Source organism: Drosophila navojoa, chromosome 2, assembly GCF_054131105.1.
Source record: "Drosophila navojoa isolate 15081-1374.11 chromosome 2, UAZ_NAV_1.0, whole genome shotgun sequence".
Lineage (NCBI taxonomy): Eukaryota > Metazoa > Arthropoda > Insecta > Diptera > Drosophilidae > Drosophila > Drosophila navojoa.
Window position 1 is genome coordinate 13,351,167 of NC_142890.1, and position 14,766 is coordinate 13,365,932.

Consider the following 14,766-nt stretch of genomic DNA (forward strand, 5'->3'; position numbering starts at 1 on the left):
TGAATTCATAGCCTAAGCTCTGTATGATGCTGTTCAAGTGGAAAAATGCATAAAAATAAATAAATAAAAAATTCATATTATTCATGAATTTACTAAACTAAATTTATATTGATTTTCCCTAACCTTTCAGTCCATGGCAATATTTTTTCTGATCCGATTAAGCTGACAGCCAAACATTGGAAAATATGAATTATAATCAAGCTTATGGGAAAATCTAATCCAAATCAATTGCCTAATTGACTTGACGCAACAGAAAAAAATAAATACAATTACAAACTGGAAGCTTTTATTCGTTTCTAATTCTTTTTTTTTTTAACCACTCAAAATGCAAATGCTTTTTTCTATATTCCTCTGCTAGCTTGTTTCATTTCATTATTGAATTTTTCAATTTGCTAAAATCTTTAAAACAATAAGCCCGTCAAAAGCATTTTGCCAGTGTGTAGCAACGAGAAGCGCCTGGCAGCTACGATGGCAGCTGCTGCTGCTCTCATTTGTATATTACGTATACGACACGCTTTCGCTTTACATATAGTATGCCGTCAGACGTGCATATATCTCTAGTGTGTGTGTGTGTGTGTGTGTGTGTGTGTGTGTGTGTGTGTTGTGATATGCGTCTGGTAACTGACATGAATGAAAGCTTTGCATTTTTTGCATTTAAATAAAGAAATTAAGGCATAACATATTTCCCTCACAATGTGAATTAATCAAACATTCCATTTCGTTCTCACTCCTGTCCTTAGATAAACAAAAACTCGCAGAACAACAAAAACCTGGGAGATCGCAAGCGCTGGATACATGATCCATCAAGTGAGTAGCCATAAAGGAGACAGCAAACTTAGGGCAATAATTTCATTTTGTTTTGTTTTCGTTTCTTTTCTCTTCTTTTTGTTTTTAATTCAAATGAAATGTCTCGCTCAGGTGACCTTTGCCGGCCGCTCAACTGTAAGAAACGCGAAATTTGCCTGCTGGAGGACGAGTTCAGTGCTGTCTGCGTGTCGAAGAAGGAGCTGCACAAGAATCGGTGAGCAGCCGTGGGCGTGTTTTCTAATTTGTGTTGTTCGCCAAACTTAATAAACTAATTAAATTAAAACTTGATTATTTGCGCCTGTGGTGCAAGAGCCGAACCTGCTTAACCCTCTGCTTGTTCTTCCAGCGATGAGATAATCACTAAGGCCAAATATTTGGAGGATGAGGCCAAGCGGCGTGTCAATCAGCAGGATAACGATAGCCAGGATGTTGAGGACATCAACAACGATGATGAGGACAACAGTAGCGACGGCGACAACAACAGCAACAGCAACAGCAACAACAACAACAACAACGGCAATAAGAACAACAACATCGTAGCAAACAACCAGGGCAATGAGGACAACAACGACGACGAAGATAAAAGCCTGAGCCTAGGCGACGATGATGAGTCCAAGGAGGACGACGTCTTCTACGAGAACAACATTGCCGCCAGCGATAAGCAGCAGCTGCTCCCGAAACCAGCAGCCGTCCAGCAGGACGACGACGAGGAGTTGGAGTGAGTAGTCGAGGCTCAATCCTTTTCCCTGGGGCATTCCATATCAATGGAATTCTTACAATTCATTTAACAAATTCGCATTCACTTTGCGGGTGCTGGCCGTAGGAAAAAAACCAAGAAAGGGTTGAGCATCATTGGTGTGGCGGGGGGGAGAGGGCGCGGCTACCTCATATCTAAGGCGGCCTGCCAAGGCTGAGCTCCACGAATTTGTGATTTGCATGACCGGCACGCTAATAACAAATTGTTTTATGGTGTATACAAATTCGACAGTAAAGTACAATTTTTAGCACGCATTTCACTCCAGTCGGCCCCTGGCCTGGCCGTACTTATCCGTTCGCATTGTGCCGCGTCAGCGCTGCTGATATTTGTTTATGTCTGCTGCTGTGGGCCTTTCAGTGGAATCGCCTGAAACGACAGCTTTACGGCCTTTTACCCTTTGTCACAGTCGCCCTAGTCGTTTCCTTTGACTTGTACAACATTATCGCTCTGACCTGACCCTAACCCAAATTGTGAATTCGCACGCGAGCGCAAATGCAAAGAATTTCCGCCGGAGTGTGAGCGAAAGTGAGCGGGGAGCGGGCCTCAGGTGCGACGACAGCCAGGAATGAAGTCAAAGTCAACGCTGCTGGGCCAAGGCTCAATTGCTAGCGATTGTTGACCATAACTATCACTGCGAGCTGGCCTATTTCCGACGTGTTGACGTGCCCAGCTGGGCCGGAAAGTTGTACACCATTTTCTAAACATCAATATCCGCTGGAATGCCTGTCGTGTGTCGGAAACAGAATGTTTGCTGCTCGACACTCCTCATCCAATTGATATGCAGCCCATAGAGCAGCTGCACTCTATACATAATCGATAGCAGTTGTCACTATTAGGAAAACATATTTACACAGCTGCCGCACGCCAAAAGCTTTTGAGGAACCCGTGTTAAGATTATCAGCCAGCGCATCCCGAGTCGTGGTCGGGGCCGTGGCAAAATTGTTTTTCTTAGCCGTCTTAGGCCTGTTTGCTGGCAAAAATCATGGCCCCAAGTTTGCGTTTGTTTATTCTTGGCTTCGGCTTGTTTATCCGTTTGCTTTTTGCTTTAAATTTAATTTCAAGCTTCCCCTGGCTGCCCCGGCTCCTTGGGGAGCTGCGGCACCGGCAGGTGCCTGTTTAGCCGGGCATAGCGGAAAGTTTTCTTTATCTGCTGATAGCAGTTTGTTGAGTGGAAAATTAATTTTCATGAATACATTGCGGCATCTCGGGCTCTGTTACTCGTAAAATCCTTACATTTTTCTTCGAATTAGTTAAAGTGTCCTTAAGCGTTGGCACAGCAGCCCAACAACTGAAAGCACTAAAAATTCATTTTGTGTAAGATTTAATTTGTAAAGATTTAGCAGGCGAGCCAATTATTAATGTGAAATTAGATAATATAGGGCTGTCCATATTTGACAGACCCATCTGGCAACCCTGAAAGGCAGCCCATGTTCGACTGACCCATATTTTTTGTTGTTTTTAATTAAAAGAAATGGGGTAGATATTGATGATAATAATTCTTTTGTTGCTTCAAGTAGATCTATTGACATCAATTTTTAAATATTATAACTCTCAAATGGCCGTCTCAAAAGATATAGAGTTGCCAGATGGGTTCGTCGAATATGGACAACCCTGTAAATGTAGACGATATGGGTCAGGATCCCATTATGTTTAAGGCACTTGGAAAATAAATAGTATTAACTTTATTCTAGTGCTTCAATGCCACAGAGAACTAAATTATTATTTTGCTCGTATGTAAAAGAATTTAAAAGAATTTTCCATTAGTCAAGCGAGAGTACACAAAATTTATACTACACATTGTAAATGTCAAGGACTCAGGATAAACGAGCAGAGAGTTCGTTAACGACTCACGTTATTCAATATTAAATATCCGCAACATATTCTTTGCTGCATTTCAATTTTAATTAAGCAAATTGAAAATTGGAGCATCATCATATATTTCAAGTCGTAAATAATAAAATATCAACATATAAATTTGATCTCATTATAATATAGAATATAAATCAAAACTATGCAATTAAGTCAAATATTTAATTTTCCTAATCATCTCGTGTATTTTGATTCTTGTTTACGTTTTGCCTTGTGCCACTTGGCCTCTATTGTGCCTGTTAATGGCCGCGTAATCAATCTATCTATCGGCACATTGAGAGTCTTGCCACGCCTTCCGATATTAAAAAATGGCTTTTGACATATTTTTCGCATTTTCTTTTCAATTTGCTTTCACGAGAATTTCGCTTTTGTGCACAACAGACGTGTATCTATGTCAATGGCGTAGACTTTGTATGCCACTTGGAGAACCCAAGTCGAGAGAGAGAGAGAGAGAACTAGAATGAGAATGTGACTATGACTGTGGTGGCTGTTTAGGGGGGGGTCTCTGATGTTAACGTTTGTGTGGCTGTGCCCAGGAAACATTGAGCTAACAAAATCAATAGTTCGCGCGCTCAATTTATCTGCTATTCCGTGCTAGCTGCCGTTGCCTCAGTTCTTCAATCCGGCACGGCTCAAACAAAAGATTTGCCTCGCCTATGGCCCACTTGCTGCGGTTGATAGGGGCACAGATTTGCGGGGCACTTGATATAGACTGTAAACCAGTGTAAGGCACACGCACACACACACACACACACACACACACTCATACGCACACACTCACACACACACATTCCAACGCTCATAACTCATATAGTCGTGCATTGTTTCTTGTAACAATATGGCCCGTGCTGCGGCTTTTAGCTGGCAAAACCATAAAGCCAGCACACTGGGGCGGTGTTCACATAGTTGTCCTCTTACCTCAGCATAGCACAGCCTCAGCTCGGCTATGCGGCTGCTGGTGGCAGCTATTTGAAACCACTGAGCTGCTTTTTGCCCTATGCTTATGAAGCTGTCAGCATCAGTGGCTCAAAGGCAGCTCCAACAGTTGGTGCAGCCAAACCACCTCGTTTCACCTGGCTCGGTGTGTGCGCCTGTGTGGTTCAAAATTGAAAGCAAATATTTGAGTAAAAATTCACAAATTTTCACAGCAGGCAACAGCCAAAGTAACCGCAGCAGCTATTGACCCAAACTTGCCAACAAATGTGTCGTCGTTGTCGGCCCATGACGCAATTGTAGCTCTCAGTTGGGGTAAAATTTAAATAGCAGATTCATCTTTGAGTGGAATACGAAAAAAAAAAAATCGAATAAAGCTGAAAGACCCTTTTTTAATTGAATTTATAGCTCGTTCTCGCTCTCCCTCTCACACCCATTCCCTCGCTCTCTCACTCTCTCCACTAGCTATATCAAGAATATGCTTTTTTGGCCAATCATTTGTTTGCCTTGGCTTAGCTGCGATATTGGATAACTGCAAAAGCAATGCAAATGTTGGCTGCAATAATTTCGCATTTCAGATGCTCTCAGCAATTTTCAACTTTGTTTTATTCTCTATTTATTGCTACTGCTTCGTGTGTTGCATAAATATCAAGTTTATTTTTTTTTTTTTTAATTCAATTTCATAGTGGCGTAGTTTACACTTCAGTTTGATTCCGAATCATCAGAGTTAAATAATTAAATTTTTCTCTGCCAATTCCGATTTCTTTATTTTTCCTTTCTTAAGAATTTAAACTGATATACTTACCAATTTTTCCCTGGGAGTTCATTCGCACGCTCAATTCGCAGCTCCTGCAAAACAATTAAAACGCATTCGAGTGATAAAAATAAATATTATGCAAAGGACTTGAAAAATATACACTCAATTTACTGCTTATCCCGAGTCAACCAATAAAACTCATTGAACAGCAATCCCGAAACAAGTTTCTTTTTTTTATATAGATAAATTACGTATACGTCGGCATCAGCGGATGCAACAATTAATTGAATTTATTATTTATGCATTTTTTTCGCTGTGTGTGTAAAGGGCTTAATTATGCGTGTACGTCGTAAATTATTAAATGTAAATTATGAAATACGACAAAAAAGAAGCAGAGCTGCGTGTAAAACAAGGTGTGAATATTATAAATGAATCGTGTTTACTATAATTAACACCGGCTTACAATAATTTCAATTCTATAATCTAATAAAGTTAGCCGAGTACGTGAATATTTTATATATTTTAGGAACTGCAATAAAACACAGAAAACTCTCTTAAAGGGAGGCAACAACAGAAGCTGTAAGCCCAATTATCTTACATTTCTTTCAATTTACAAGCTTAAGGAAAAATGTCGAAATCCGCGTCGCGTTTCCTGACAGCTCAAATATTTGCACAAATTATAAAAAAGAAAATAAGAGGAGAGAAAAAAAATATAAGTAAATATGGAAAAAGATGCCTGCTGATGGCTGGAAAGGGGTTCCAGGCCAGGCAGCTAGCTATAAGTGCTTTTGATCTCTGACAGCAATGCCAGCCTGTTTGCCTGGGAGCGCGTGCGTTGCATATTAAATAAATATTTAAAGAAGATGTGAGGCGGCGCCGTTCGGGCCCACGGGCAGCTGCAGGTTTCACCTGCCAGACGTAATTTGCATAAAAAATTAATTTTGCATGTCATCTATTTGTTGTTTGCTGCCTTCATCTCGCTCCGCTGAGTTTGTTGTGCTGATTTCTTTTTTCCCACTCTCTCTAACTCTATTCCCGACAGCAATTGCAAGCCGTGTCCCGTGGCCAAGCCAATGTTCCTTTGCGGCGCCGACAACAGGACCTACTCATCACTATGCAGATTGGATTATCACAATTGCATACACTCGACAGCCATACGGATCGGCTGCAAGGGATTCTGCCCCTGCAAGGGTAAGTTAACCGCAAATGGGGACACTTCCATTATTTGTCCAGGGCCACAAGCCAACGGCATGACGAGTTCGAGCCTGGCAAATGTCCAACAACAAGTCGGAGCCAAATAAATGGCGAGCCTGCATCGAGCCAATTCCTAGCTGCATGTTGTTTTGGCTTCGACATCAAAGCGGATGCAGTCACAATTGCAATCACAACTGCGATTGCCGTTGCAGTTGGATGGCGGAGGCAGGCGAGCTCCGAGTTCTTACGGCTTTAAATTGCCCAGCGCCGAGTTTAATCAATTGTTGAATTTTTAATAATCCGCTCAACAAGCAGCGTTATTGTTCTAAAGCATTCAGTGAGCAGGGCACTTGTCGATTCAGCCAGCTGCAGCAGCAGCAGCAGCAGCAGCAGAGGCATAAATAACAACAACAATATCAAGCACATTAATTTTAAATTTACACAGATGAAAGCGCATTGCAACTCTTGTCGGCTTTTTTTCATATTTTATTTTTTTTTTGTTTGCTTGAGGGCTGGGGAATAACAACAACATGCATTAAATAGAAACGACGCCTCAGTGGGCAGCGGCAGGATATGAAAAGTTTGCCATGCCAAGCGATTTTATGGCGGCCATTTTGCCATTTCAACAATTTGCCTCGTTTTGCAGAAAACACCGATGGCAAGAGACTGCAGCGGCTTGGCGAACGTGGTGGCTACAATAAATACAGCAAAAAGATCAGCCTGGACCAGCAGCAGCAGCAGCAACAGCAGCAGCAGCAGCAACAACAGCAGCAACAGCAGGCCTACAAGGATAGCAATAACAACAACATCATGATGAGCAGCGGGAATGTTATGGGCAGCAACAATAACGACTTCAATACCATCATGAATGTAAGTCAAGCCAAATAGAATTGAATATGCATTACATATGTAATCGAACCGACAGGATAAGGAGGACAACAATCGCCACTTCAATCACATCAATGCGCAGTACACGTTCACGCCCGAAGAGATCAAGTATGACAACAAGCACTACAAGTACCTCAAGTACACGGCTTACAAGAAGGTAAGAGCATTCATCCACCGCAGGTGCTATAAATTGAGTGCCTTTCGCTCTTGCAGGATGCCAAATACCAGGAGGATAAGCACAAGATGCGTGTCTACAATGAGAACGAAGTCATTGAAAAGCAGCCACAAAAGTTCAACAAAAACAATCCAAATGGTAAATTAGAGGGAAATATAATGAAGTAAATGAATAAATTTGTGAACTTTCCCTCTGCTAGGCTATCCCCTGAAGTCGGCCGAGTGCAAGCCACAGCAGCTGACTGCCATTGGCAATCGTCTGCTGGACTGGTTCTCGGTGATCATGGCCGACAGCAAGAAGCGTCGCCAGCACAGCCAAAAGTCGAAGGCGCATTTCCCACCTGCCTGCAAGACCGAGGCCAAGTGGATGTTTGGGCATCTGGATCTGAACAATGATGGATTGCTGTCGCTGCAGGAGCTGTACGACCTGGAGCACGATCAGAACGAGCGCTGCATCAAGCCATTCATTGACACCTGCGACCTGGACCAGGATAGCTCGATCAATACGCGCGAATGGTGCCGCTGCTTCGAGAAGACCGATCGCCCTTGTGCCGCGGTGCGACGAAGAATCGCCGGCGACTTTGCAGGTGAGATAGGTACAGGTGGACATTTCTATAGCTAACATAACACTAATCTTTTTCTCTCTATATACATTCCTTATTGAGTTGAGTGTGTGTTGTGTTCAGTTATTGAGTTCAGTTTCAAGCAAATGCCCTTGCAGAGCCAAAGCCCGAATATTTCAGGCTATATGTCCGATAATAGAAAGAATAGACTTTAAACAACTTCAGTGCAATCTCAGATATATCTTGAATATATCACAGTCTGACTTGCCATCCATTTAAATTGTCTGCAAGGGCATTCAGTCTTCGGCATTTCGGGGATGTGTTTTTATTTGGTTTTTATACCCTGAACCCATTGAAAATGGGAAATCAGGGTATAATGGTTTTGTTAAAAGTATGTAACAGGCAGAAGGAGGCGTGGCAGACCCCACAAAGTATATATATTCTTGATCAGGACGACAAGCTGAGTCGATTTGGCCCTGTCCGTCTGTCTGTCCGTCCGTCCGTCCGTCCGTCCGTCCGTCCGTCCGTCCGTCCGTATGTATGAACGCGTCGATTTCAGAAGATATAAGAGCTAGAGACTTCACCTTTTTTTTAAAATGTCCGTAATTATCACGCGCATATCGAGTTTATCACTAAAAAACGATAACTCATTCCGATACTTTTTTATCGATGAAAAACCTTATCGAAGATCACTTAAAAAATTATATCTCCTACATCTTTCAAGCTAGAGTCTCCAAATTTAAAATGTATATTAAGATGAATTTTATACAATTTCGGTTTTTGTTAAAATTTACCCCCCACACCTAAATCCACCCCCTCACCCTCATCTTTGTAAAAGTCGTATATCAAATACTAGAGACTTGTCCTTCGGTATACACATACATTTTAACATTATGATTACGTTCTGAAAGTTTCATTACGATCGTACGTCTAGAAATAAAATTATTCAACAAATAAATTTTCATTATATTGCCAACACTGCAGCGCAACCCAAGCGCAATCGCCTGTATATGTGAGTGTGTGTATGCGTGTGTTTGTTTGTATGCGTGTGTGTGTGCGTGTATTTGTATGTATGCGTGTGTGTGTGTGTGTGTGCGTGTGTGTTTGCTAATTATTTTTGAAATATCAGTTGCTTGTAGGGTTCAGGGGATCTCGTAGTCGAGCAGTCTCGACTAGAGCTTTCTTACTTGTTTATTGTGGAATAGCCGTAAAACGCAAACGCAAACGCAAACACAACAACAGCAAATGTTGAACACAAATCTCGAGAAGCGGGTAGCTAGAACAGTTATCTGGGTGTTACCTTATCCGTTTCTGGCCCCATCCCACACTCGAAACTTTCTTTCACTCTCTATCTGTTTACGATTCTCTTTTGCCTCTCGCTGTGTGCGCTTTGTTATGTTTATGCCGCTTTTCAAACACTTTTTACACTATGTTTAACCTATTTTAAGCTATAATTAAGCGCCTGAATGTAATACATACACCCACACACACACACACACAGTCACAGACAACCCAATACCACACACACACACACACACACACATATATAAGTAGCCACAGCAACAGTTAAAAAGGACACCTCTTTTTGTAATTGTTCTCCATGCGCTCTCGCTTTGCCGCTCTCGTTTATCTTTTACCTTTTAGCCAAACGCAACTTTTAAGCCAGCAAATTAAACACTTCTAACAACACGAAACTTTTACCTTTTGCCTAGCGCCAGTGTTGTTGCTGGCCCATTATAAACTTTAACTGTATAATTTCCCTTCATTTTATTTTCTGTTCTGTTCTACTCTGTTCTCTTCTGTTCCCTTCTGTTCTGTTCTTTTCTTCGTATTCCCACACGGCCCCAAAAAGTACCAAACACACAAAAACCAAGCAAAACAAAACAAATTATTACAATAAAATACAAAGAATTTCGCTTGCGCCGCTTTCCCATTTACCTCTGACAATTACAAAGGCTTACTAAAATTGCGCATTTTTATTGTTCTTCCACTCGCTGTTGCTGTTGTTGTTACTGTTGCTGTCGTTGTTGTTGCTGCTGCAACCTAATTAGGCGCCTACGCACCTGACTGCGACGTTCAAGGATTCTACAAGCCCACTCAGTGCCACAACTCGGTCGGCGTCTGTTGGTGTGTGGACAAGCACGGCGTCGAATTCGCCAACACCCGTACACGTGGCAAGCCCAACTGCGGTGAGTATGCATCAACAAACACCTGACACGCTACATTGTGGTATTGCACACATACACATGTGCATGTGCATATACATACACCTACATATGTATCTATGGATACGTGTTGACCATGCTTCAATTTGCGAACATATCCCTATTAGCCTTCGCATCTGAATTAATTTTATTACTGATTCAAATGGATTCAATGGGCTTAAAATTTATTCACAGTGATAGCTGTAACTGTTGCCTTCAGATATCGGGGATTGTTCTGTTGGCTATAGGAAATACAGAATATAAAACTATGAGTAGTGCATAAATCAAGCATCTATTATAATTGCGACAATGATTCAATTGCTATGACTATTGATAATAGAGTCTGCTACTTATAAATATCAGTGAGTGTAAAGGCAATAGCTGTAGGAGAATATTTATTACCGAATGAGTATATTATTTACAGTTAAAACTATGTGAGTTCTTTTTAAAGTTTATGAAAGATTTCTGTAAATATTTTATTAATCCTTTTGAAAGCTGTTACAATTAATCTGGTAAAATATTCATTTAGTTATACATTTAAAAGTTAGATATATATTGAGATTAAAATAAACTTATAGGAAAATGCACTGCCTACAGAGGGATAAGGATATATACAAGGTTGTAGATATTCGACGGACTTATTTTATTTTTTTTTTTTTATTTTTTTGATTTTTTTTTTTTTTTTGAACAAAGAAATTAAATCAAATCAAAATTTGTAATAATAATCATTTTATTTGGATCAAGTAGATTTGTTGACATCGCTCTTTGAATATGATATTAAATGGCCGCCTTGTACCATAAGATATATAATTTACCGTAAAAGTACAAGTATCTCAAGTATCTCTCAATTTTCTCTACTGATAAAATAGCCAAAAAAAAAAAAAAAGTATTCATTATTAAATAAAATATTTGCGTGCTATTATCGGTCAGCTCTATAGATACAAGGACACATGTGGCATATCAGCCAGGCGGCAGCTGTAAACTGACAAACTGAAAAGTTTTATCCTGCTAAGCTCTTTTTATTCTGTGACAAGTTAGGTCCGCTCGTTAATACCTTAAGCTTAAACTCGAATTATTTTTGCAACGTACATACAAATATCTAGCGCCCAATCCATATGCAACATAATTAAGCTTAGCTTTCTTTATCACTCATACGCCATGTGTGCCACTGTCGGAGGTTTGTTTGCTGCTTGTACGATGGGCGTGCTAAACAAATTCCAATTGGTTATGAGAGAGTGCCGCGAGCCACATTCAATATGCACGCGGAGCTAAGCCAGATTAGTGCTAAATCTGCCGAGACCCATTGTAATATCCATTTAAGATTTATGTTTATGTTTATTACGGCAGGCTAGCACGCTGGCAGGCAAACCCTCCCGCCGCACGTTCAATGAACAAACTAATTTGGGGCCATGGCCAAGCCGGGCATACATTTGGGCAGGGCAGAAATTTAATTTCACTTTCCATTTGCGCAGAGTCCGTGGTAAATAACGCCGCCTCGCTAACATCCGACGACGAGGACGAGGGCGCCGACGACGAGGACAGCGTGGAGGGCAGCGCCGATCAAATGCTGGTCTTCTAAGCGCCGCGGCCACGCAACGTATTGGCTTATATGTAGTATTGATGTCCATGGGCAATAACTGCCCCGAGTCGTCGAATCCAATCAGCGAGCATTACTGCGTAAGCTTGAAAAAAAGAAACCAAAAAACAAACAAAAAAGAAAAAACAAAATTAAAATTATTATAATGACTACAAATAAAAACCAAAATTATAATAAAAGAAAACATAAATAACAAAAACAAAAACTTAACGCAAATGTTGAAAGCGTGAATCGAAAAAAAAAAGAAAAAGAAAAACAATACATAAATGTGCAGTAGCCAAGTAAGAGTTTTCAAATAGAACTACAAATACTTATAGCAGCGTATACTTAGCAGCAAATTCAACAGTCGCAAAACAACAACAACAAATACCCAAAATAAGTAAACATACACAAAGACAGCAAAACAACTGAAAGTTTTGAAACAACTGAGCTCCAGTGTCATCGTTTGATTTGCTCACTGGCCGGGGAAATTGTGGCATAGTTCTGGGCGCATAGCACGCAAAATTGGCATTATAGAGATGCTATAATTAGCTTATACGTATAAGGTTACCCAACACACAGCTAGCTAAATGGCACAGCAAACACTTTACACACACACACACACACACACTTACACTAACTCGGTTAGGCAAAGTTTTGCGGTAATTGAATACCATAGCTTCTGTTATAGCACGCGAATCCGTCTTTTAGCTTTTAAAGAGATTTATGTATACATTGAACACTTTTATTGCCCTCTCTGCGTTTTCTTCTATCCTATCACAAAACCAAGAAAAAAAACAAAATAAGAGTAAAATGAAAAAAAAAACACACGCTAAAAATTCCGCCCAAAAAACAAACATACATTTATGTGATAGGTTTTAAAAAAGAACAAGTTAAAAGAAAGCAAGCAGCTATGTGAAGAATCTGGAAATTTCCAAAAACAGTTCAGTGCACATAGCAAAGGAAAAAATATATATGAAATGCAAATAAAAGTATTTAAAAGTTCAGTTGCTTTTTTTTACATGCTAGCTGCAATCGATAAATGTTGCATACGATATCATTTGACGACCCCCCCGTAGCACTTGTAGAGACACCAACACATGCATGTATGCAGACATATGTACCACGCTTAATTCGTTTAGAGAGGGAGTGAGAGAGAGAGAGAGAGAGGCCTGGGGCAGGCATATGAAGGGCCTGGACAAGTGTTGGCATCTATAGAGATTCCTGGCCATATCTGGGAAGTAATGTAGGGAATGCTTTGAAAGAATAGCTATACAGCAATATCAGACTCTCATTTAGCGATTGTCAGATGAAAACAAGACACACACACACACACACACATACACAATACAGATAAATCTAAATGGAACATTGAAACAACATTTTGCATTTGGGCAATGGAATGCCAAAAGAGAAATGAACAAGAATTTGAAATTACATTTTACTGAATACACTTAACTTGCAACCAGGCACACCGCAATGAGATCTACAAATTTCCACATAAATCATATTAAACTAATATACGATAAAGCCATAAGAGAAATGAAAAACAAAAATGCTTATGCAGGCGTGCAAATATATATATATATATATATATATATATATATACATTTATATGTATGTAAAGCAGATATATATATTAATGAATAATTAAAGAATATGTTTAAATGTATGTAAGTATATAAGTGGCAGCAAAATACTCAATTAACTGGCAGCAAACCGAAAGTCAACTTGAATTCAATCAGAGTCCACAGGCATTGATTAGAGTAGTGCAATAATTTACAGTTTCATGAAATACCTATTTAAATTGTTGCATTGCCATTACAAATGTTTATTTACCTTTCGGTTTTTGTCTTTGACAGCGTAAAAGAAAAGGCTTGCAGCATAATAGCAAATAGCAAAGAGTAAAAGTAGAGCAAAGAGTTACGAAAATAAACATTGGATTTACATAACTTTTTATTATAGCAAAAATTTATAACATAAAAACAAATAATAATAATTGAAAAAGATGCATATATATATTAAATATATATTATATAAATTTGAGAAACCGTGTAGAAATTGTGTTTTTGGCTGCATTTAAAATTGAAATTGACGCCTCTATAAACTGACTATATACTATGATCACGATTGTATTTATGTATGTATTTATGTACGTGTGTATTAAGCGAATTGCATTAATTCTAGTGAGCCAAAACTAAATAATATCCAACAACAAAAACAACAACAACAATAAGAAATGAGCAACTGCTAAATGTAATCAACTTAATTCAATCAATTAATTCAATTACTTTCACTTTAAATTTGTTGAATGCATTTGCCGGCTTCCAATGGATATGTGCAATAAATAGTACGAACTTATTTAAATCATATTATCAATTCAAATAAAAACAAATACGCATCGATGCATTTCAATAAATTTCTTCAGCACATTTGTTTCTTATTTATTTCCTTATAATAATAACATTGCAAGCGTTAAATACTAAGCGAAATTCAAATCAATCAAGAAATATGTCTGTTTTATTTATATATATATATACATATATACAAAACGATGAAACCAATAAATATAATTTAATGCAATTTCAATATACGCCCAAATCTTGTCTATTTACTGCTCCAGCCAAACTTCCAGATTTACTCATTAGCTTGCTTTGTTCGGCATATTGAGGGATTGACACGGCCAAGCGGACTTCTTAAATAGTTTAAAATTCGCTTTTAAGCTGACCAAGTCTCTAATTAATTGCGAACTTTTGTCTGCAGTCTTCGAGCATAAACAAACTGCGTTAACTTCTGACATTAAAGCCAACTTCAAGAATAATAAATTTCCGGCACTAATTTTATGCGTGCCCAAGGCGCAAAAAAAACAAGAAAATAAAAGAAGAAAATTGAAGCAGATTTTGCGAAAATGGCCAATGCGCGACTAGCTGATACCCAGTGCTCAGCTGCAGAGCTCTATGAAGCAAGTCACTCCACATAAAATTCAAATACCCCAAGCAAACCAAGAGTTTGGAATATTTTAACTCAAAATTCTGAGTTTTCTT

General features: G+C 39.3%; 1 protein-coding gene and 2 long non-coding RNA genes across 4 annotated transcripts in view; 2 read left to right on the plus strand and 1 right to left on the minus strand.

Moving 5' to 3' along the window:
• Window positions 1-12,625, plus strand: part of Cow (Proteoglycan Cow) — a 46,308-nt gene extending 33,683 nt beyond the window's left edge. Inside the window, exons 2-11 of one of the 2 annotated variants that reach the window (XM_018113192.3) lie at window positions 741-807; window positions 919-1,021; window positions 1,154-1,525; window positions 6,166-6,314; window positions 6,964-7,187; window positions 7,243-7,362; window positions 7,419-7,518; window positions 7,580-7,975; window positions 9,994-10,131; window positions 11,619-12,625. In XM_018113192.3, the coding sequence (XP_017968681.1) occupies window positions 741-807; window positions 919-1,021; window positions 1,154-1,525; window positions 6,166-6,314; window positions 6,964-7,187; window positions 7,243-7,362; window positions 7,419-7,518; window positions 7,580-7,975; window positions 9,994-10,131; window positions 11,619-11,725 (1,776 nt within the window). In that variant the 3' untranslated portion in view covers window positions 11,726-12,625. The remainder of the gene's footprint in view (window positions 1-740; window positions 808-918; window positions 1,022-1,153; window positions 1,526-6,165; window positions 6,315-6,963; window positions 7,188-7,242; window positions 7,363-7,418; window positions 7,519-7,579; window positions 7,976-9,993; window positions 10,132-11,618) is intronic. The other variant, XM_018113193.3, reaches the window with a different exon arrangement.
• LOC149092154 (uncharacterized) lies at window positions 7,982-9,436 on the plus strand. Its single transcript, XR_016197060.1, has 2 exons — window positions 7,982-8,263; window positions 9,119-9,436. It is a non-coding gene; the product is annotated as an uncharacterized LOC149092154 (long non-coding RNA).
• Window positions 12,217-14,766, minus strand: part of LOC149092155 (uncharacterized) — a 109,172-nt gene continuing 106,622 nt past the window's right edge. Inside the window, exon 3 of the long non-coding RNA XR_016197061.1 lies at window positions 12,217-12,352. This is a non-coding gene — a long non-coding RNA (uncharacterized LOC149092155). The remainder of the gene's footprint in view (window positions 12,353-14,766) is intronic.